Raw genomic sequence first — 24983 nt, forward strand, 5'->3', positions numbered from 1 at the left:
GTGACCAAGACTGAAATAGCCCCTATCTCCGAGGAAATTATGGTCTAGTGTGTGTGGGGGAGGTGGATACTGAAAATAAAGGAAAAAAAAAAAATAAATGACTGATAATTTTAGATAGTGCTTAGTGCTATGAAGAAAATAATACAGGGTAATGTGATGGAGAACACCAGGAGGGGAAGAGAAGGCCTTTCTGAGGAGGTGACATTGAGAGGAGAGCTGAGTGCTGATAAGCAGCAGTCATTCCAAAATCTGGCACAAGTGTTCTAAGAAGAATCCATGCAAAACTCTGAAATGGGAATTAGCTTCCTGTGTTCCAGGAGCTTTAGTTATATCTGGTGTAGCTAGAGTATAGGGAATGAAGTACCCCTTCATTAGCAGCTGGGGCGTGAGGATTGAGCAAGCAGATGAGAACATGTAGGCCATGGGTTCCATCCTAGTTGCTGTGGGGAGCTACTGAAGAGTTCAAGCAGGGAAGAATTCTGATTTGGTATATTATAGGCTTAAAATTTTTTTTTTAATCTTGAAGTGACAAAGCTATAGAAAAGTTGCAAGTACAGCTCAAAAATCTTTTTTTTTTCCCTTGAACCATTGGAAAGTAAACTGCAAACTTTATGCTCATGACCCCTTAAAGATGTACGTTTCCTACAAACAAGGACATTCTCCCATATAACCATAATACAACTATCAGTATCAATCAGTTATCATTGAAACAAAACTATTATCTAACACACAGACCCCTGAATGATTTTGCCAGTGTTCTGTAATGTTCTTGACAATGGTTAGATGTCTCCTTCAGTCTAGAATAGTTTTTCATCTTTCCTTGACTTTTATGACCATTACACTGAAGATTGCAGGCCAGGTATTGTGTAGAATACCTCCAATATTAACTTGTTTGATACTTCCTTATGATTAGATTTAAACTGTCAATCTTTGGCAGGAATATTACTCAAGTGATGCTGCAATCTACCTGTTAGGTAGCACATGATTTTTATTTGTTCCATTAACAATATACTCTTCGATCTCACTCGATTAAGGTGATGTCTGCCAAGCTTCTCCACTGTAAAATCACTCCTTTCCCTTTGTAATTAAAAAACATTTTGTGGGGAGCTACTTTGAGACTGTATAATTATATCATTCCTTATATTACTTTAAACTTTAAATTGATTTGTATGTGTGTGTGCGTGCGTGCTTTTCTATTTTAGTCAGTAGGTTTTAGTCCATTACTATCAATATGTATTTTGATATATAAATTGCCTCCAATTTGGCTAGTTGGACCATCTTCAAGCTTCTTTTTTTCCCTCCTTTTAACATGTTCCCATCATTCTTTACTTCTTTCTGGTACAACAAGACTTTCTAGGCTCTTCTTGTACTTTTCTTGCTCCAGCCCTGGAATCAGCCATTTTCCTAACAAGCCCTGGTTAGTTTTAGTGGAAAAAATTATGTTTAGAATATAGTATCTTGGTATTAGATATGTTTATTGCTATTTAGGTATAACTATTCCAAGATCTGAGTGGACATAGGAAACATATCTATGGATATATAGATAGGAATATAATGTATAATCACACATTTTTATATCTACATTGATTTGTCTGTTTATATATATTAAAATAACAATTTCATACCAACGCCTCCAACTTAAATTCAATATCATGAGGGTTCATTCTAGTTTTCTTTCTTTCAATATTTGTGGTTCTCTTTCTGACAATGAGAAACAGGCTCCCATTATCCTTTACATATCTGTTTATTTGATTGATTCCCTGTTTGCAAACAATCTTGCATAGCTCATGTCATCTTCTTTCCTAAGTGGAGGTACTCCTCACCCCACTCAAGTTTCCACACCCTGCACTGGACCACAGCCATGCAAGAGCATCCTCTTTACCGCTCTAGGAGTCTGTTTTCCATGCTAGCCTCAGCTCCCCCATGCTGCCCACACGCAATACACACCCTTCTCACCCTGCTTGTGCTGTTACTTCCCATTCTGGACCACTCTTTGCAGGGAAGACCTCATCATCTTGCTAATGCCTTCATATGCTGCTCTGGGCCACCGTGACTTTGCCTTCCTTCCTCCACCAGAATGGACACCAGCCTTGCTCTGCATTACCAAATAAGCTTTAGGACTGAATTGTTTAGGACTGACAGTTGCTTTCAAGTGCTCACTCTGTTTCCTGCATGGGAAACAAAAAGACTGTTGAGTCCAGTGCAGTAGGAAGTAGATGATGATGGCATAAACTAAGGTGGTAGTAGTGGAGATTTTGATAAGAAAGTTTAAGTGATTTGTCCACAGTTATACAGTTAGTTAAATAGTAGAACCAGAACTATAACCTGGCACTATACTCCCTGGTCTCTTACCCGTTTTTTCTTTTCCTGATAGGTGGGTTTGAATTCTAGAAGGGTGTGAGACTTCGAAGATAGATAACAATTATATTCTACTAAGATCAAAACAAAAAAGGAATTTTAAGAATTTAGTGCTTTTTTTTTCAATCGCTTCCAAAAATATATATATTTAGAATTCACAGTAAATTGGGAATTGCAACTTGGAAACACTTTAGAACATGTAGAGTTGTGATCTGGGAAAGTTGAAATTCTTTTTGCCTTCTTTCAAGGAATTACTATATAGAATTTTATTTTAACCAGATCAGTATGTTATGCTAAAACTAATTGATGATGATGATAATAATAACAGCTAACATTCTTTAAGCACTTACCATGTGCCAGGCAGAGTTCTAAATGCTCTGCATGTATTGTCTCATTTAAGTCTCACACAATACAGTGAGGTAGGTACTATAATTTTCTTCATTTTATGAATGTGAAAACTGAGGTACAGAGAAATAAAAGCTACTGGCTCAATATTGCACATGTAGAGGTTGTCGAAGCAGGACTCCAGAAATTGTGCCAGTAACTTAAAAACTATATTCTAGGGTGACATCTGAAAAGATACATATCAACATGCTTCATATGACTGATACCGATCAGTTAGAGTTGGCACGCATGATAAATTCTTTTTGCCATTCCTGCCACAGAACATTATTGATGATTTGAAATACTCTGTGACAGCGAACTGGCAGTTTTAATAGTATGAATTTTAGAGTAAATTGACCTGCCTTGCTTATCTCTTGGTAAAAAAGAAAATGTGAAATGAATTAAGGAGGCATGATGTATGTCAGTAGTTCTCAGTAGCTGTGTGGCTGGGGAAGAGGGGAAGAATTTTTTGAAAATGCACCTGGTGATCCAAAACCTGGTGATCACCAGGTGCATTTTCAAAATAAACTACAAACTTGCTGAGGTTCTGTGCTTCCCAGGAGGCAGGTTCTGTTGCTGCTGGCACCCTCTGATACCGAAGCTTTTAATCTAAAATGAATAAGAGAAAGGACAAAGAAATGCATTCAGAACAAATCTTTAATGCATTAAAAGATCTGTCACAGAGCCTCACACCAGGAAAATGCTGGACACATTCTGCATATTCCATTAATGAGGATACGAAAGCTGCATGCACATATGCCAGATGTGGTCATCACTGTTACATGTAGAAATGCAAATGTAAGGACACCCTGACACAAGTTTCCCAAAGAAGATTCCACACCAAAAAACAAGGTTTTTGTTCAGCATCAAATTTTTAGTTATGATATTTAGATTAACTTATTCATGCACATTTAAGATCACACACATATATGAATGTGTGGTTCTTTAATATACACATTAAGTAATATATTAATGTAGAAATATCACCTTTTGCACTCCCACATGCATCTTCAACACTTCTTTTGAGTCATCAGACTCTCTTTTCATTGGAAGAGGTTATATACTCATACAGTTCAATAACTAGGAAAAAGGAGCTCAGAGTCTCTGTGTCTGTGCCTCATTTTTAGTCCCTATATGATATGTCCCTTCAAATGTTATCTCCAACCACCAGTGCTCATTTATAGAACATTAGGAATGTTAACATTTCATTTGTCTGCCAAAATATATTTCTTGATCTCTAATATAAGCAATTAGCATGTTGCCTAAAAAAAACCCAAAATGATTTATTTAAATATGTAATATATTCACATGATTCAAAATTCATAAATTTTCAAACACACATTTAATGAAAAGTCTCCTTCCCATCCCCATATCCTATCTTCCCAATTCCCACCACCCACTTTACAAGTACGTACTGTTGTTAATTACTTTTGTAGCCTTCCAGGATTCTTTATGGATGTACCAAAATTCAAATATACATTCTGATTTTACTTTTTAGTGAATGTGGTAATATGCTATAAAGTTTTCTATAGTTTGCTTTATTAATATAATAACATATCTTGGCGATCCTTTCAGTTATTGGTCTTTTACAGCTACATGGTCTTCTGATGTATGGATGTATGAGAATTTATTTAATCTGACTCCAACTGGTTAACATATATTTCTAACCTTTTGCTGCTATAAACAATGCTTCAGTGAATAACCTTGTACGTGTATTATTTTGTGAATGTGCTAGTAGATCTGTAGAATAAATACCTAGAATTGAAATTGCTGAACCAGAGACTCTTCGGTTTTGATAAATCATTATTAATTGTGCAACCTTGGACAAGTTACTAACTTCTCGTCAACTTTGTTTCACAGGTTGTAGAATAAAAGAAATAATAGTACCTACCTCATAGGGCTAAATGTGTAACACACATAAGTGCTTAGAATAGTGCCTGGTACAAAGGAAAAGCTAAAAGAATTAGCTGATGTTATTGTTGATGTTATTAGAACTACCACCAAATTACCTTCCGCTGGGAGAGCTATTTACAGTCTCACCAATATGTTTGATTGCTTGTTTACTCCTGTACCCTCCACCCCAGCCTTGTCAGTGTTATCAAACTGTAGAATCATTGCCATCCGTTAAGTGAAGATAGTATCCTTTTGTAGTTTTAATTTGTATTTTTCTTATGATGAACAAGGTTAAGCATTTTTTATGTTTAAGTAAAATTTGTCTTTCTTTTTTTGTTATTGTCTGTTTTTTACTCATTAGATTTTACCTATTCTTGATATTTCCTGATTTTTAAGAAATTCTTGTTAGAGAAATTAGTCCTTTTTGTCATTTGTACTGTATTTTAATTTTCTTTATAGTGATTTTTCCTGTACAGAAAAGTTTAGTTTTTATAAAGTCAGAGTTATCTATCTTTTTTTTTCTTTTCTTTTTTTTTTTTTTTTGTGGTACGCGGGCCTCTCACTGTTGTGGCCTCTCCCATTGTGGAGCACAGGCTCCGGACGCGCAGGCTCAGTGGCCATGGCTCACGGGCCCAGCCGCTCTGCAGCATGTGGGATCTTCCCAGACTGGGGCACGAACCCATGTCCCCTGCATCGGCAGGCGGACTCTCAACCACTGCGCCACCAGGGAAGCCCAAAGAGTTATCTATCTTTTTCTAAAGGATTTTACTTTTAAGTACAAGTTAGGATGACAAAAGAATTGTATCACACTTCTTTTATTAACTTTTGGGGTTTTCTTTTTTACATTTGAATCTTTGAGCCATTTGGAATTAATTCTGTTTATAAATGTGAGGTGTGGATTCAACTATATATTTTTTCAGGTAACTATCCCGCTGTGCCAAAGCTATCTATTGAGTAGTCATGTTTTCCCCAATACTTTGCAACGCTACCTTTGAAGTATACTCAGTTTTTGTTGTCACATGCAACTGTTTTAAGGCTTTCTTTATGTTCCCTTGATTGGCCTGTTAATTAAGCACCAGAACTGTACTGTTTCAGTAATGGATGTTTTAAAATATGTTTTATATGTGGTGGAACTTGTCTACCCCCACTTATCCTTCTTATTTGTCAATCTGCAGTGCTTTTAAAAGTAAATTTTAAAATACTTATTTGTAATGATAATAAACACTTGAATTATGAAGTTATTTCCTAAAATAATTAGTGTGTTGTCTCCCTTAAAAAAATACTAAGCTAAACTAATTCTATTAGTAAACTACTATATATATATCCAAAAGTACCAAATATTGAGTTTGTTTCAAGATAATATTCTAAAATACCATCATGTCTTTAGAATGAAGTAATTGAGAAAATATTCATTAATATTAGAGGATTTCTCGGAAACCATGTAAAAGAAGGTTTACTAAAGGATTTTTTTTGGGGGGGAACCCCTAAAATTTATATACTTGAGTACATATGCTATTCCACTTATATTGATCACAGCTCTCTAGAGCTTTGCTATGCAGTATTGTACCCACTAACCACATGTGGCTATTTACATTTAAATATGAATTAATTTAAATTATATACAAGGAAAATTTCAGTTCTTCAGTTGGACTAGTGCATTTCAAAGGCACATGTGGCTATTGCTACATTTTGGGCTCTCCAAAGTTGAACATTTCTCTCATTCCAGAAAGTTCTGTTGGCTAGCTCTGTTTTAGAATATGCTGCAACTTTAAGAGCTGTATCTTTTATGTATGGTAGTTTGGTTGATTGAGTCAAAGAGGAAAGACCATATCTATTGAAGGTTTTAGCTTTGGTAGGGATTCAGCTAGAAAAGAGATGAATGTCTGAAAAAAAAATCAAGCAAAATCACTTGATTAAAAGTCTAATGTACACAGTACTTCAGCAAAGATAACATTTCAGTCACCAGACTTTTTAATAACGTACTCTATCACCTAAATATTTTTGAGCACACCTCCCAGTATGTGTACATTTTAAATTTACAAATTATCTACTTGCACTACTTTACTCATATATTTTATCTGTATTATAAACTATGCATGTAAGTTAAAAACATTACATGAGAATTAAATATAAGGTGATCAAAGGGTACAAACTTTCAGTTATAAAATAAGTGATGGAATTGTAATGTATATAGGGTGGTGACTGTAGTTCATAACACTGTATTGTATATTTGAGAGTTGCTAAGAGAGTAGATCTGTAAAGTTCGATAGTTCTCATCACAAGAAAAAAAAATTGTAACTATGTGTGGTGATGGATGTTAACTAGACATATTGTGGTGATCATTTCTCCATATATACATATATCAAATAACTTTCTTGTACACTTGAAACTAGTATAACGTTTTATGTCAATTAAAAAGAGTTAAATATAAATGGGAGTTCCTTCATGCAGCCTGTGAGCTGTCTTATATATGTCTTGAGGTTCATAGGCCGCATTACGGAATTGTGTAATATGGTGGGGTTGGATCACAAATTAGAGAATCTGGGTTCTGGGAAAATAGTTACAGAAAAGTAACTTAAACCTCAATAAGCATTCATTTTTCTTGTTAGTAAAGCAATATTTACATTATAGGTGTATAGTGAGAATTAAATGAGATAATACGAGAGGTATTGTTTGGTTAAATAGTGAATAAAAATATTTAATGGCAGAAAACTGTATGGCCTGTGAAGGTCTGTAAAATAAATGTTTAGATTTGGCTTTGAAATAATTTTTATAACGTTATTAAAACCTAATGATAGTATAGCATATAGCTTTTCTAGGCTTGGATTATGTTCTTCAGAAACAAATATAGGAAATTATATCGAAAGACTTAAAAGACCTTGATTAAAAATCTTTTTTTCTTAGGCGCCACATCATTCCTTTTTAAAAGGTTTATATTAATCGGACTCATGGAAGCACCTGGAAAAAATGAATCCTCTTCTGTCCTATATATTTTTACTGTGCCTCTGTTGTACAAAGGATGCAAAAGAGATCAGTACATTTCCTAAAATGGGGCTGTTTAAATAATTGGCTTTCTGTTGCTTCCAGTGTCAAAGGAAATTATGATTATCCCTTATTCGAAGGACATTAATGGTGTTGGAGGTACTGACTTGAAAGGTGATGCATCACCTATATTTGTGGGTGTTTTATGACTTAATTTGTCATTATTAGAAAATACATTGTGCTTTACTGAACAAGCTACATTTGGATAACAAAATTGGCAGTGAATTTCAGGAAGAGAGATTTCTACTTTTTAAGAAAAGTGTGTATTGTAAAGTATATAAAAAAAGCACTCACATGTAGTAATCACATGGATGCCTGAGCAGCATTGTATAATCAAGCATCTAATTTTTCAGACACATCTTACCCCTCTCACAAATCAGAAAATAATGTAATTTTATTTTTAAGAGCCCTCTACTCTCTCCCCTGCAATTTAATTAATACTTGTTAAGAAGAAGTAACTGTCAGATTAGAATTGAATTTTTGAATTTTCTATTGTCTTATGATGGAGTGGCAATCTAAATCTTTTTATTTAGGTATATTATTTTCAAGAACTTTCAAAATGATAATTTCTCAGCTTTTCTGATTATGAAGAGAAAGTTTTAGCACTTGAATAAATAGATTGAATGGTTATTTCCATAAAAGGCAATAATAGAGAAGCCATTTTAAAAAGAAAACAATGAAGATATTTTTAAGTAAGAATAGCTGTTATCCTCAAATTGTATTGTTTTGCTCAAAAATTTTGGTGATATATACCTTTAGGTTTAGGTACAGGCAGCTTGTAAGTTTCTGTGGTATTTCAAAGTGTGGTAAAACAGTCCTTGGAAAGGCAATAGTAAAACAAGCCTAGATTGATTACTAATATTTTACTTTTCTGAAATCATTCATTTATTCTACAAATATTTATCACATTTCTACATAGTAAGTACTGAGGATATAATGGCCAAAAGGTAGACACATGGCCCATGTTAGAACTTATATTCTAACAGGAAAGTATATAAACATACAAAAAATAATTGTTCTAATGAATGTTAAGGAGATGAACAGTGGACTGAGATGGAGAGAGTAGTGAAAAAGTACCTACTTTGAACATAAATGCTGTCTGAAAAGGACTATCTGAGGAACTGGTACTTAAACTGAAATTAAAAGAAAGAGAACTAGCTACAAGATTTTAAATGGAATAATTTTTAGAAACCTCACCATTTATTTGTCTTCTTTGATATCTCTCAATAAGTTTTAAAATGTTTTTTTCCAAAACGGTCTTCTATATATTTCCATAAATTTATTCCTAAGTACCTTATGTTTTGTTTGTATTTATCATAAATTATATATTTAAATTTTTTTATTTTCTTACTTTTTTGGGACCAGAGTATAGAAATATAATTCACTTTAGCATATTTATTTTAGATCCAGCAATCTTCTAAATTATTTTTAGTTTTAATAATTTCTTTGTACATTCTTTGGGATTTTCTATGTAGAAAACCTTATAGGTATATATTGATAGTTTTGTCTCATTTATTCAATCTTTATACCTTGTATTTATTTTTTCATTTCTTATTGATCTGGCTAAAAAATGCATTGTAAAGTTATTAGTGACAGGACATCCTTGTATTATCCCTGATGCTAAAGTAAATGCTTTCAGGATTTTTTCCATTAGTATTGATGTTTGCTAAACGTTTTAAAGTATATATATTTTAATCAGGTTAAGGCAGTTTTTATTTACTCCTGTGTGATGAGAAGTTGATTCATAAGTGGGTGTTGAAATTTATTGTGTGGTTTCCTGTACCGACTCATGTAAGTGTATGATTTTTCTTCGTCATTCACTTAATGTGGTGATTTACACTGAGAGATTTTCTCATCTTAGCCATCCTTGGATCCCTGGGATAAATTCAACTTGGCCCTTGCTGGATTTGGCTACCTCAACTTTTAGGACTTTTGTGTTTATATTTCTGAATAAGAATGATTTGTCATGTTGTATATTTCAAACATATACAATTTTTTTTTTGTCAATTATACCTCGATAAAGCTGGGGGCAGGGGGAGAATGATTTGTAATTACCATTGCTTGTACCAGAAATGTCAGTTTTTGTATCCAGGTCATGCTGTCCTTATAAATTCTACATGCTAGACTAATTTGTGTGAGATTTGCTGTCATTCATTAGGAAAATAACTTTTCCAATAATGCATTAGGAGCAGACCCTTGTAAGTTCTTCAGATGTTAGGAGCTCAGTCATGATATTGGAGAGACTCTAAATTTTAATCATGATGCCCACATGAACTTACTGCTGTACTTGTAAATAGAGACAGTCATAGGGTGAGGAAAAGGGGTGCTTACTTGCCACGAGTTGTAGATTATAATATCAGGGATAAGTGATGAAGGATGGGGATATTAAATAGTCAGAGATGGTGGTTCTTTCTTAGAGAGGTAAGTGAAATTTTCCCTAGACTGCTGTTTAGCAGTGATAGATCAAAGTCGTTGAAAAAAGTTTGACTTTCCTTCTATCATCCTGGCAGCTATTCCTGGAGAAATAGACTATGGGGAAGCTGCTTTCTCAATCTGTAATTTTTATAAATGATACTTTGATAAAACTTGGTAATCATGGCAATTAACTCACCTAGAATTATCATGTGAAAGTGTACTAATTCTTTATTAAATATGTAGTTCAGCAGTCAAGCAGATTTCCTTCTAACACATTGTAATGCAGTGTGTAGTTCAAACATTTTTATGAAAAGTGTTTATTTTCTTTGGTATAGGAAAGTTGGAATGTATACCTCGGTAGTCTGAGAGACCCATTCATGGCCAGTGCAAGATCAAAATTTCATTAAGGTCTCCTGTTTTAAAGTTTCATATGAATATCACTACTCCATAATATATTTATGTTTATGTTTATTTAAAAATATTTTTCTCTGATCTCCATAAAATATCTATGACAAGATTATGCCACATTTATTTATGACATTGGCAATCCTCTATGTTATCACTGAGTATTGATGTGGATATAGAAATCCCAGTTTAAGAAACACACATTAAGTCATTCTGTATTGGTCTCATCATGAAACTCAGAATTAGGAGGACTTTCTGATTTAAGTAAAGATGTACCTCTATGACATCAGTACGCCAAAAATTGAGTGAGAAAAGAAGGAAAATATTTCACATAGGGGCACTGTGTCTAGCATGGTACTCTTGGCACATAGTAGGTGCTCAACAAATAGTTCTTGAATTAACTAATATGTTTTCTAAAAACTGATCTCTCGTAAATAAGAAAAACTAAAGGCGTAAGAGAATGTTTGGAAGTATAGGGGGTCTTCTTAAGTTGCTGGACAGGTTTTTTTGGTTACTAGGAAGTATATTTTAAGTAACTTTCAGAATCAGTGTGGGAAGATCCATCTGCATTGTTTGTCTTAGGGTTTTATCATTCCATAAATTAGCAAGATACTAATATTTCTTGTATTAGAGTGGAATAATTTATTGACGTAATGTGGTAACCTAGTTCCTCAAAATGGAGGTAATTTCTGGACTTCTTGGCCTTGCCCATCTGATTTGGAGGAGGGCCTGATGGAATGGCCTTACATAGAGTTTTTGGCATGGCCACATTGTCCATTCAGCCACCAATACTCTCAGGTATATTGGAGCATTTGGGGAGCTTTCTGAGCTATTAATATCTCTTTGTTTCCCCTATGGCTGTTCCTTTTATATGCATGTCCTCAGTAAGTATTCCCTAACATAGTAGAAATGAGTGAGCTGGCAGATTCAGTCAGGACATTTCTGAGACCCTAACAATTGTCCTTCCATAATCACTTTGGGGTGCCACTTTAACCCTAACATGTATTAAATGCTTAAGTCCCAGGCACTTTGCTAACATGTTATTCAAAAACAATCCTATGAAGTAGGTACTTTCTTTTTCCTCATTTTACAGATGAGGAAACTGCAACCTATCACAGAACTGAATTTAGTTAGCTAAGGTCAACACGGTCAGGATTCTCACCCATGGACTTCAGAGCGCAGGCTCTAGATCACTGACCTATAAATGTGTGTGATTATGAAATTTTTAAAATTCATGGAAAAAAGAGAGGAGGAACTAAATACAACTTATTAATACCATAAGACAACTGAGAAAGATGCAGTAAGGATATTTATTAGATATAAAGATACATTTCCTTTTTTTTGGGAAATTTTTGAATCTAGATGTTCTGGATTTCTTAAAATTTAGTTTGGGAGGTACTTTTTTTTTTTTATGAAAAAAGAACAAGCTCATTGATAGACTCTAAGGTAGTTGGTAAGGTGACATAGAGGGAATGCCCAATGCAGTGTGTATCTGAAACCCCTACTAGGTTGTAAGCTCCCAGCAACAGGGACCTTCCCTCTCGTATTCACCCCTGTGCTATTGGTCATGTTCCTGGGCCAATGCCTGAGACATAGTAAGCACTTAAAGATTTGTTGAATGAATGTTTACTTTTATTCTCAATTTATTTGTTCTTTCATCTTATTGAAGGTAATAAGAAACTGTATTTTGAAGGAGAATAGAGGTTTAAGGAGCACAAATAAATAAAATTAAAGTGGGGGGGCAGGAAATATTTTTCTTTAAAAATCAACTTAGATTGAGTTTGCCAAATAATTCAAGAGAAGAAGAGCACAATTGAGAGCTAGTGGAAGGATGTTGAAAGTGCAGTGTTACATGGACCCACATTCATCATGTGCAAAGTCTACTTTGTAAGACTTGGACCAGCTAGACGTGGGGGAAGGAAGCTACCTCTAAGAGTTATGGAGAAAGTTAAATGGGATGCCACGTGTGACATGCAGCTCAGGACCTGATCATAGTAGGGACTCAGCATTGTTGGTGAGCAGGCAGATGTTAAGAATGTGCAACATACATGCACAAACACAGCTCCTTTTCCTAACTCTATCCCTCACCATAGCTTCAAGACACCTCTTGTAAATTCCTCTTTTTCTTACTATCAGCATTCTTCATAACGTTAGAGACAAAGAAAACAAAGATAATCTGAAGGCTATCCAGCAAGAATGTAAAGGAAATCGGGCTGTTTGTCATCTCCTCCTTAGTAGTAAAGGTGATTTCACTCATCTGACTGGCTAGGTAGTTACCCATATCTTGTGCCATCCCTCCAAAAGTTAATTGCTGTCTTTCATAGTCCTTGCCAAATCTAAAGCTATTCTAAAGTATTTCCTAAATACGTGCACTTCTCTGCCAGAAAGTCCAGATAAGCTCTCAGAGTCCATTTGCAGGAGGACATAGTATAGCCAAGCAAATCCAGTGGAATAATTCTTGTCTCTATTAGTAAATGTAAAAGTTCTTGCCTCCGTATTGAAAATATATTGAGAGAAATAGCATCAAAAGATCAACCTTAAATCTTAAGAGCAAAAGGCCTACCTAATCATCTTTAAGCACACTTTAATCTCTAAGAAAAGCCCAATTATTTTTAGTATTAGATCAAATATACGTACTCTAGATACATTGTATTTACCTCTTAAATAGTTGATGAGTATACAGGTAATCCCATTTTTGTCTCCAAACTTTATTTATTATAAAATATTTTTGGAGATGTATATTTGTGGAGTATGTTCTTATTAAAAATATTTTAAAATATTTTTCATATTTTATTTGCTACTCTATTTTATTTGCTACCCTAACTTTGTGATTATACAGTTCACATCTGTAATGTTTTATTTATAAATAAATAGATGTTTCTGATATAATTTCCAGGACAACATTTTGTCACAAAGGAAAAAACTTGTCTTTATTATGGGATTCCAAAATGTTCTATCACTTATATCTTTTTTATTGTTAATGAAATATGAATTTTCTGTGAAAAAAATTTTATATTTTAGTTAATTATTTGCTTAAAGATAGGTAATAAATAAACTGTATTTGCTTGGATTTATCTAACTTTTCTATAAAAATCCATCTATTTCTGATGGTTGTACTTATGGGAAAATATGTTCTTACAAATTTAAATGTATAAAAGTCATAGAAAATTAAAATCTATAAAAGGCCTATTTTAATAAAAATTATTAAAATGTTATAGGGTTTCTGGATTGGTTTCGCTCTCTAAAGTCAGCTTTGAGGGAATAAGGAGGAAAACCTCCAAGGTGATTAAATGGGTTTGAGGGATTCAGTGCACCTGTGGTTGTCTTAGCAGACGTGTGCTTCAAAAATTGAGTAACTGTTAAAAATAGTGTAATGGTCTATAATCGTAGAAATGGTCCACAGGGCTATTCCATTAGAATGTAAGCTTTATTCCCTAGCAGTAATGAATGATCTGCATGGATTCATCCAAATTATTTTACCCACTTTCCCACATGACCTGTGACAAACATTCATAACATGATATAACCAGGGTTCAGAGCTATAACTGACGTGGACAGAACGAGTATGTCAGTTCTTGGCCCTTTAGCCATCAGACCATTCTCTAGATAAGCTTGAACTGAATCAAAGAAACAAAACAAGCCCAATCTAACAAGTAAAGGAAGGGGCACCCTTCAGCTGAATCTAGGATACATCCAAGTTGATGGGATATGACATGAACCTCATGCATCTTTTATTCTTTGATCTGACACCCACCTCCTGGACTGTACTTTTCATGGATGAGAAATAATGAAGCATAGTAATTAAATATTACTTTAACATTTAATATGTTGATGTTAATGGTGGACTATTTTTAGCATGATCATATTTTTCTTTTTTTTTCATTGTTATTTCCTTTATTTTTTTTCTCCATGACCCTGTTCCTTCTCAGGGATGAGTACTTTTTTTTTACTTTGTAAGAATTATAGTAAGAATTTTTAGTGAAACATGTCGCAAGGTTGACCTCCAAAAGTTTTTGATGTATACCTCACCCTGCAAGACTATTACTGTTGCCTTTAGGCCTTCATTTCCTATCTCACCCTACCCCACCTGTTCTTCCAGTGAATGCTATCCAGTTAAAAATATCAGATAATCTTATCTTTTCTTCCAGTGTCCACCCATAATTAATCAGTTGCCAGCCCCTACTGATTCTGTGTCTCAGGATCTCCTCCTCTCGGTATCCCCTGTATCAGGAATCTCATTGTTACTGCTGCCTTCCTGGTCCTCTTCCCTAAACTCCCTCAGTGATTCCACTTGATTTTTATTGAAAATCCAAACACCCCCCAGGGAAATCCCTTTAGTACCTGGCAGCTGCCTCTCTTTCCTCTTTTGCTATTCCCCTACTCACACTCTAGGTACCAACCTTGACAGACCACCTGCAATTTTTGGAAACTTCAAAGTAAACGTGCTTCTAGGACTGTACACCCTATTTGCTTCATATGAGCTGCATTTCACATTTTCTGTATCCAGTTGGTTTCTTTTTTTTTTTTTTATTTCTCCCCTTAGGCATGAGTCCTTGAGGGCAAGGTCTGTTTTTTCACCCTTCATCTTAGTTCCTAACAGAGACTAGATGGATGCTGAGTGAATGCTGCAGGATGAGTGAGTGGGAATGAACCAAATCCTCATCATTTTTATTGCTGTCTCCATAGTTCCAGTGCAGGTTAATTGGTTTCCTTTCTTCCTCTCCTCCTCCCTTTCTCTTTTAAGCATCCTGGCATATCTCTGACTCAGGAACCTATCTGAAGTATACTTCAACCCTGGTCAAAAGCTTTCGGTAGCTCACCTTTTCATACAGAATCCATTTCATGCTCAATATCATTTACACCCTCTGGTGGTCAATCTTCAATCAGCCTGTCCAGCTGCATTTCCAATGTTTCTCCTTGCCCACCTCCAGCCTCCAAACCTATCTCTTATCCATTCTTTTGTCACACTCTATAGCATAACATCCCTGTGGTTTTATTTATGCCATACCCTCATCCAAGTGTCTTCTTCTCCACTCACTGCCTAGCAAATTAACACTTGGAATGTCCCCTACCAAAGTTGGAATTAATCCTCCGTGCTGTATCTTTCTATATACTACTTTAATTTTTTTCCTCCATTATGATATATATCACATTCTGCTTTGTATTATAGCCTTTGGTTTTTGTTTTATTTTTGCATATCTGCATTCTAAAAGATAACAAACTCCTTAAGGTAAGAGCTGAATCAGTTTAACCTTGAAAGCCACATGCAAGCTAGCTTGGGGCTATTCACTCACTATGGAAAGAGCATGTATTTTCACTTGAATCTCCATGATGCCACAAAAAGCTGTGTGATCTCTTTTATTTCTTTCTCCCAGTTTCCCAGCTTGTAAAAGGAAGTTAATGTTACCAAATTTGCAATATTATTATGCAGATTAAATGAAATAATGTAGGTAAAGTATATAGCTTAATACAGTGGCCCATGGCAGAAATACAATAAGTGGTCATTATTATTGCTGCTGTTCCCGGTGCTATAGTAGGTACTCGCTATTGAAGAAGGATATTTTTTTTGTTTGAGCTCTTAGTATTAATGGTTTTCACTTAATTGTGTGGCTTATTTCTAGCTGAATATAACTGAAGCTAGAGATTACCCATTAGCCTTGCAGTTAAATCTAAATCTTTATTTTTCACTATATTACAAGCTTTTATTACTTATTCTGATATTACAACATTTTCCTGGAAAAAAGGATTGCTTCCTTCTTTAGTTTTTCCACCAACAGAGGGCCAAGTCATTTCCAGTATTTGTGAAATGAATGATTCAAGCTTTAATCCTTTTAAACTCAGTCTTTTCTATGCTCTATTCCGGTAGAAACTATAATTCCCTACTTTTAGAGTTATTGAAACCTGCTCTGTGGTTAGAGGGGTGCTGAAGCACTAGAGAGGCTTCTTTGGCCAGCCAGGTGCCTAACACGTTACTCTCCCACTTCGGTGAAATTTTGTTCAGTGTTTATGTTCAGAGCCTGGATTGCACCATCTAAATGCACAGTTCCTTGTACCAAAGAACTTGCTAAAAGTGAAGTCAACTAAGGGAAGGGAAATCTAATAATATGCCTTTGTATGTAAATTGGTAGGAAAGATAATAGTCCAGATCATTCCTAATTTGAATTAAGTGTTTTGTGCTTATTATCAATTAGAGTTTCTTCAAGTCAAAATTAGGGGAAGATGATTCAGTGTGAGGATATACCTAATGTCTCTTTTTTCCTTTTCTAACTAAAATGATGATGGAATCATCAAAGAAATAAAAAGTGGTCAGTATATATGTGTGTGTGTGTGTGTGTGTATATAGCCTCCCAAAAAATGACAAGAATTGATCCTGTATATTTAGAACATATGTATCCTCTTCTACACTGGTGAGAATAAATCAAGAAATAGCACTAGAAATTAAGACCTAGACCCTGGAAAAGAAATGGTATATTTCCAGAGACCAAAATACTGGAAGAGGAGAGGGAATCAGTTTCCATTTCACCAACTGATGATGATGGTGGTAATGGTGGTGGTACTGGTGGCAATGGTGGTAATGGTGGTGGTAATGATGATAGTAATTAGATACCGTTTAGTAGAAAAATTGTCAGACACTGTGCACATCAATGAATGTGTTCATTATCTCAGGCAATTTTTAATAAAAATCCCTTTGAGATAGGTAGTGTCATTTTTATATTCATTTTACAGATGAAGAAACTAGGGCTTCAAAAAATACTCTTACCCAGTGTCACACAGCTTGTGAAAGACAGACGTGGGGTCTGCGATCAGTCTAATCTATCATTAGTCATCTTAATCCCAGTGCCATGCTGATCAGGCTACAAAGCTTCTTTCTGTAGGTGGGAGTGAAGTCAGAGAACAGGACAGGACTTCTTTAGGAATGCAGTAGCTCTGGACCAGAGCAGAAGCACCAACCAACCTGACTACCACTAACAAGGGCTTTTAGGTGAGGGAGTTGCAGATTGAAAAGGGGAAGACTTGTTTAAATCCCTTACGGCAGTGACACCATTTTAAGCTCCATCAGGAGGGGAAGGAAGATAGAATATATGATTTAGATACTGTGTTTCCTGAAGCCACTTTCAGTAAAGAACTTTGCCAGTAATCCCACTCCACTCCAGTGCGTGGCACTTTTAGACTGCAAAACCTAAGCAGAGGAGAAAAACAGTGCAGTTACAGTTGGTGTAGGTACCTCTTGATCCTAGCTATAAAAAAAGACACTTTTCTAATCATCTCCATCTGGCTGTGAAAATGGCAAGATTCCATCCAACAACCTAGAGGAGTGAAGTTTTGTAACCGGCCCGTGAGCTTTCTCCGGATCCTGTTTGAGTTTGACCTGTCAGTAAAATTTTACCTTAGCTTATTCTCCAGCATCCACAGTCCACCATGAGAAATCCCATTAATGTCCGTTTAGACAAATTCTTTGTGATTAAGCAAAATAATTACCCCCAAAGAGTCATACATACCCGTAAAGTAATAAATGGCCTCACTGAGATAGTTTACAAACAAAATAAGAAAGTGAAAAAAAAAGCACATCTTCCCGCCACACACAAAACATGAAAACCAACCTTACTACTGAAATAGATCTCCCATAGGTAATAAAAGATTTATATAATACCAAATGTCTATTCTTAGGGAAACAAAAGCAAATATGGCTGCAATGAAATAAAGTCAGCAGTGAAATTTCACAGCAAAATATTGAGAAATGAATAAAAAGAATATTTCAAACAAGCATTGGATGTAAAATAACATTTTTTTGATTCTAAGACATACATTTTCACATTTTAGCATGTCTGTAATGGGGACCTTCTTAAATGATAGCCTCTTTCAAATACTTGGAGCCAAGGAATACTGGTAACGTATAATGTAAATAATATCCTCCCCTTTTAAAACATGGGAGAGGTGGTGTCATTTCTGCTAGAATGTCTCTGGCTTTGGGTCTCACTCAATAAAACCTAAGATCCTTACCATGGACTGCATGGCTCAGTAAGATCTGGTCACCCACTGCTTCTCTGACCTCATCTTCTAAGAGCTTCCCTCTTTTTTAACTCTGCCACCTGCTACAGCCATGCTGGTCTCCTTATTCTTCTTGGACCATCCAGGCATGCTTCCACCTCTAGGCCATTGTCCTGTTTCTTCCTCTGCCAGGAATGCTTTTCTGATTAAGAACCCCATGGTTCACTCTCACATCAACTTCAGATATTTATTCAAATGACAGTTTCTTATTTAGGCTTTCCCCAGCCATCTTATCTAAAATTGCATCATTCTTATACTCCCTATCTACCTTTCTGCTTCGTTTTTCTTTTTAACATTTATTATCAAATGATAGTTCATATTTCATTTATCTTGCTTATGGTTTGTCTCTCCCCAGTTGAATATCAGCTCTGGTAAAAACAAGGATTTTTGTCTATTGTATTCACTGATGAATCTCCAAGTCCTAGAATAATGCCTGGTGTGGAGAAGGAACTTAATAAATAAATGTATGCTGACTATATGAATAAATATATGTGTGTAAAATATGCATAAATATATAAAAATTTATATAAATATAAATGTGCTAAATATAAAGCAATAAGTTGATGGGTTCCATGCTCAAAGGTTGGTGGGTAAGTTGGGGAGGAGGTATGACTGTCACACTTAGCCTGTCTAATGGAGCGTGGACTAGGTGTCAGGTGTCTTGTGATATAAACCTGCCTCTGTTACCAGCTGAGTGGAATGTGGCAAGTTAATCCCCTGGGCCTCCAGGTTGGACTACGTAATCTATACGGATGTTATAACATGTCAGTTAATTGAGCATTCTGCTAAAAATAGCTGAAAAATGAGGAGTAGGAAGGGGAAGCTGAAGATGTGAAACCATATCTTTTTTTTTTATAAGCAGATATTCATTTTTAATTAATTAATTATTTATTTATTTATTTTTGGCTGTGTTGGGTCTTCATTTCTGTGCAAGGGCTTTCTCCAGTTGCGGCAAGCGTGGGCCACTCTTCATCGTGGTGCGCGGGCCTCTCACTATCGTGGCCTCTCTTGTTGTGGAGCACAGGCTCCAGATGCGCAGGCTCAGTACTTGTGGCTCACGGGCCTCGTTGCTCCGTGGCATGTGAGATCTTCCCAGACCAGGGCTCGAACCCATGTCCCCTGCATCGGCAGGCAGACTCTCAACCACTGCACCACCAGGGAAGCCCCCAACCATATCTTTTAACATAAATATTTTCACCACAAACAGTGGTAATGAGAGAGCTATTGCAAAAAAATTTTGAAATAACTTGTAGCCCAATTTCCTTTGCTTTATAAATAGTGTAACTGAAGCCCAAGATTAGAGAGATTTAGGTAAAGTCAAGTGCTAATTAGTGGCAGACCTTAGAACTCTACTTGACATCTCTGAATCTAGTGTTATCTTTACTTTAACTAGTTAGTATACAGGGTAAATAGTGATTTTCAAAAGAAGTATTTTTGTTAAACTGTTTTTTATAATATTCAGCTTAGATTTTAAGAATTCACTTAGGGCCTCCCTGGTGGCGCAGTGGTTGAGAGTCCGCCTGCCGATGCAGGGGATACGGGTTCGTGCCCCGGTCCGGGAGGATCCCATATGCCGCGGAGCGGCTGGGCCGGTGAGCCATGGCCGCTGAGCCTGTGCATCCGGAGCCTGTGCTCCGCAACGGGAGAGGCCACAACAGTGAGAGGCCCGCATACCGAAAAAAAAAAAAAAAAAAAAAAAAGAATTCACTTAGTGGCAGGAATACATAGATTAATTGATCTCTTTGTGATCTAATTCAGCTTACGGAAGAGATTGGAAAACTGGAAGATAAAGTGGAGTGCGCTAATAATGCCTTGAAAGCAGATTGGGAAAGATGGAAACAAAACATGCAAAATGATATCAAGTCAGCATTTACAGATATGGCTGAGGAGAATATCCACTATTATGAACAGGTAATTAGTGATATGTGGTATTGCTTCATTTTTAAAAAGTTATCCTCTCTCTTACTTTCTATATATCTTGTGTTGAAAGAGTCTGTTCAGGAACCAAGTGTCACATTCAGAAGCCTCTTTGGTGACTCAGTGCCAGTGGAGTTGCCAGTTAATATAGTAACGCTAAACCCACCCACTGACACAAATGTGTTTATGTGGAGGAAGGATGATAAGTTTTCCTTCCTACACAGCATGCCCAAGTACCTAATTTGAGCTGAGCTTGATGTGAGAAAGAATTATGCTACCATTTTATTCTGTGTGTTTTCCCCTCAGTTTCTTGTTTTGGAAAGATTTGAATTCTTCAAAATCACTTGATCATGCTTCCTAATGATTCTCCTATCTTATTTCCTTTTCCTCTCTTTTTCTTGTATTAAAAAGGGTTTGCAAAATGAGGAAAACACCAAAGGTTTGAATGAGGAGAAAATTAGTTCAGGGCTTATACGTTATGTCCCTGCCATCCCTACCGTGCCTTCTGTAGCTATTCAAAAAATCAAAAAAGGAGGATTAGTTCAGTTTAGTTGATAGTTCAGTTGTTTCTTTTTTTGTGTTTTTTAATTCAGGAAAGAGCATAGTCAACATTTTGCTTTTCAAATGATTACCTTTTTTGAACAACTAACAATTCCGCAAAGTACTTATTATTTTAAATGAATTTTATGCTATCACTTTCTTCATCTAGCATATTCTGAGAGTTTTATAGTTTTAATTCTTACATTGAGGTATTTGACCCATTTTGAGTTAATTTTTTTTTAATATAGTATGAGGTAGGGGTACAACTTCATTCTTTTTCTTTTATTTTCTTTTTTAAAAATATTTACTTATTTATTTTGGCTGCGCTGGGTCTTGGTTGCGGCATGTGGACTCTCAGTTGCAGCATACATGCAGGATCTAGTTCCCTGACCAGGGGCCGATGACGGGCCCCCTGCACTGAGAGTGCAGAGTCTTACCCACTGGACCACCAGGGAAGTTCCCATTCATCTAGCGTATTCTGAACATACTTTTCCTGGAAGGTATATTTTAAACATACATCTTTAACCTTATCTCTGACTGAATTAATGACTATACAAAATTGACATTAAGAGAATTATTTTATACTTTGTATTCTATAGTGCTTGCTAGTTTAAAGGTACTTTATTTTGCAAGATTATCTAACTGATACTGATATTTTCATTCAACAAGAATTACTTGGGCCCCTGCTACCACCAGACACTGTGCTGGGCCCTGGAGAGACCACAGTATGCAAGACAAACACGGTCCCTTTCTCATGTAGTTACAGTCAATAAGAGAAACAGTCAATTAAAACAAAACGTTATGATAATAAAGTATAATAAGTTCCAGGATAGAAAGACATTGCAGGGAAAGAGGACGATTCCTCAGAGGATGTGTATAAACTGAGACCTTAATGAATGATGAATGAGAGGTAGCCAGATAAAGATGTGAGTAAGAGAGTTACAGGCAGAGAAAAGACGAGAAGTGAGAGAGTACATGTTCAAATTACTGAAGTTCTTTTTGAAGGATGGTGGAGTGCAGGTAGTGTTGACTTGAAAAAGGAGGCTTGTAGAGGAGGAAAAATTTTCCTCAATCCTCTTAGGATCCCTGGCTGGGTCTGAAAATGAAACTGACAAAGATAAATTAACAGGAGAAAAGTATATATGTTGATTTAATGTAAGTTCTTTGTGGTACAGGAGCCTTCATGAGCAAATCTAGACCAGAAGAAACAGATCTGAGTATTTCTATGCTAGGTTTGATGATGAGTGGGCTGTCATGTAGAAATAGGGTAGGTTAAGGAGTATGAGTTAAGTGAAATAAACTGGAGGGAATTTAGCAAGTCCTTTTTGTTAGGAGTCTTCTCAGTGTCCCTTTGTCTTTGGAGGTCAAGATGCTTTTTTTTTCCTCTGGGCATAAGGAGGCCACCTCTTGTATGAGTGTTTTATGACCTGCTTCGTGAGATAAGGGTTGGAAGAAGGTCAAAGTGACTTTTCTGCTTCTGCCATATTCTCAAACTCATTGATCTTAATATGCCAGCACGTCATATTTTACATTAGTATGTCCTGAATGCTATTAGGCTGAAGAGGGCCTTATAATCTTTGTCTTTTATTTTTCATACTAAGGGAAATGGGGAATGCCATTGAAGACTTTTCAGCAGGGAAGAGACAATATCTATTGCACTTGCCTTTTAGAAAGATCACACTGGCTATATGGGTCAGAGTGGAACAAAACTAAACATGTTGAGCCTAGTTAGAAAACGTAGCAATGAAGACAGAGAAGTGAACTGACTTAGAGGTCTCATGGCAGTGGGCTAGAGATTAGTGGACAGATTCAGGTGATTTTCTTTTTAGCAGGTGGGATTGGAAAGATCATTTTCTACCTCTCCTATTTTTTTATTCTACATTAACAACCTTAAGTAAATTCAAGTCTCTAAAAGGAATTTCCCATAAATCTCAGATTTTGAAATGATTTAAAATATTTCTGTTGTGTAAAGCACATTTATCAACATAGCCTTTTTTTTTTTACCACGTAACTCTTTAAATCCACAGAAATAACTTTGTCTCTCCTTTACAATAGAACCTGTCCACACTGACATTATAGGAGTGTTATGACAATTAATTGAAATAATTTTTAAGAAAATGCCTTGAAAATTAGGGTATACAATATCCTATAAGTGATTGTGATTATAAAACATAAGTATATTAGGTTATAAAAGTCATGTGACAAATGCATCTACTATGTTTTCCTTTCAATGATAAAGTCTGCAAAACTTTTCTAAGTTTGTTTTTTTATTTTTTTAAGAGAAAATGTTCATGGCAATTCCATTGAACTCCAAGTGAAATGTTTGAGTTTTGACTATACCTGTCACATAAATACATATTTTTATCATGCTCATAGGTTGCACTCAGTTTATACAAAATAGTTTTATTAGAAATAGTTAAATTAACATCACTGTGCCATATTGCCATATTGCAAATTTTGTTCTTCACAGCAGTTTATATCAGTATGTTTTTCACCCTTTCCTCCAAATGAATTATATTTCTACATGTTGCTAAAATTATATCAAGTGTACTGCATCTTAGATGCATATATTTGGAGGAATCGCTGGTTTTCTTTATTATAACTTCACAAGACCCATACAGCTCCAGTTATTTATTGTTTTTTTTCCTAAGTCAATAACTCTTAACTGATTTGGCACATCAGTCCAAGCACAATCAGGAAATTGGGGCCCTTGCATAATCAAGGCTTCCTAACTAACACACAAACTGTGTGGCCTGAAACAGCAACAGTCTACTGTTATCTGTTAACTTCAGAATATCTCAGATATACAAGGAAGTGAAATATTGCAGAATCTTTCCAGTCCCTTTTTAATTTAATCATATTATTATGGAAATACTTCTGTTTTCATCAACATTTGTAAAAATAAATCACCAAATGGGTTTGTTCCCAGTGTGACAGAAGAAATGGGGTACAAACATTTGCCTTCGGACTTTTATGAAGTAAAATGGTCACAGTTTGTTTACAACTTAAAATTTAAATATTAAAATGACAGGAAAATCTGTTTGTAAATATGAGGTATAGGTCTGTATCAGAAACCAATTATTGTCATATTGAAATATTATACTTAGATGTGTGAATTTACTTGGAGACAGTTGACACCGAATATAAAACAGGTATCTCCAAATAAACTCTGAGTAGGTGAAATGAAGCTATTCCCAATTTTGTTCTATATGACCAATAACTAAGAATAAATTTGAGTCTTTTTATAAAAACAAGAATAATGAAACAATAAAACAAAAATCCACTTGAACATAGGTGAATAATTTCAAAGTATGTTGGTATCCAAATAACCAAAGAAAATTATTTCTTGCTAAAATGTGAAGGGATGCTGAAACCATAAAATATGACATGCTGGATAAAGTACATGGACATTTTCTAATTGTTCTTTAGTAGGTACAAAAGAGTGTAAGTTTCAGTTGTTGTTGATGATACTGATGCTGATGATTATGATGATGGTGAAGAGATTTGAAAGGAAGTAATCCTTGGTAGGTATTATAAACTGAAAGAATATACCCTTTGAAAGTTTAATTTTCATATCATAATCATGAAAAGATCACATAATGTTAATTTTTGCCAAGTAAATTTGTTTGTAGTTAAGTGAATATAATACTTGAAGTAATAAAATTTGTTTCTTTGCACAGTTTATTTTAGAATTATTAGTTTATGTATGGAAGTCGTTTCAGAGCCTCATTTTCTGGTTTGAAAATTAATACATGCACATGAAAAACAAAAAAAATGACAAGAGCTAAGTACACAAATGTATAAAGAGGAAATAAAGAATGCCCATAACCTTATCTCCTAGAGAAGGCTACACTTAAATGCAATTATAGAAAAATAATTTTCTATATGCAGATAAAAATATTTTAAAATTTCTGCATGGTTCTTTTCGAATGTGTCAACATAAAAACATATGTTACTTATTTGTGTCATGATGATTATAG

At 35.2% G+C, this 24983-nt stretch overlaps 1 protein-coding gene across 2 annotated transcripts in view; it reads left to right on the forward strand.

The window, feature by feature from the left end:
- SNX7 (sorting nexin 7) overlaps positions 1–24983 on the forward strand; it is a gene marked incomplete at its 5' end in the record, with an annotated part of 97155 nt that overhangs the window by 58281 nt on the left and 13891 nt on the right. For both annotated transcript variants that reach the window (XM_079725466.1, XM_079725467.1), the window contains one exon: positions 20305–20457. In XM_079725466.1, the coding sequence (XP_079581592.1) occupies positions 20305–20457 (153 nt within the window). The remainder of the gene's footprint in view (positions 1–20304; positions 20458–24983) is intronic.

This window comes from Hyperoodon ampullatus (genome assembly GCF_949752795.1).
Source record: "Hyperoodon ampullatus genome assembly, chromosome: 2".
Taxonomy (NCBI): Eukaryota; Metazoa; Chordata; class Mammalia; order Artiodactyla; family Ziphiidae; genus Hyperoodon; species Hyperoodon ampullatus.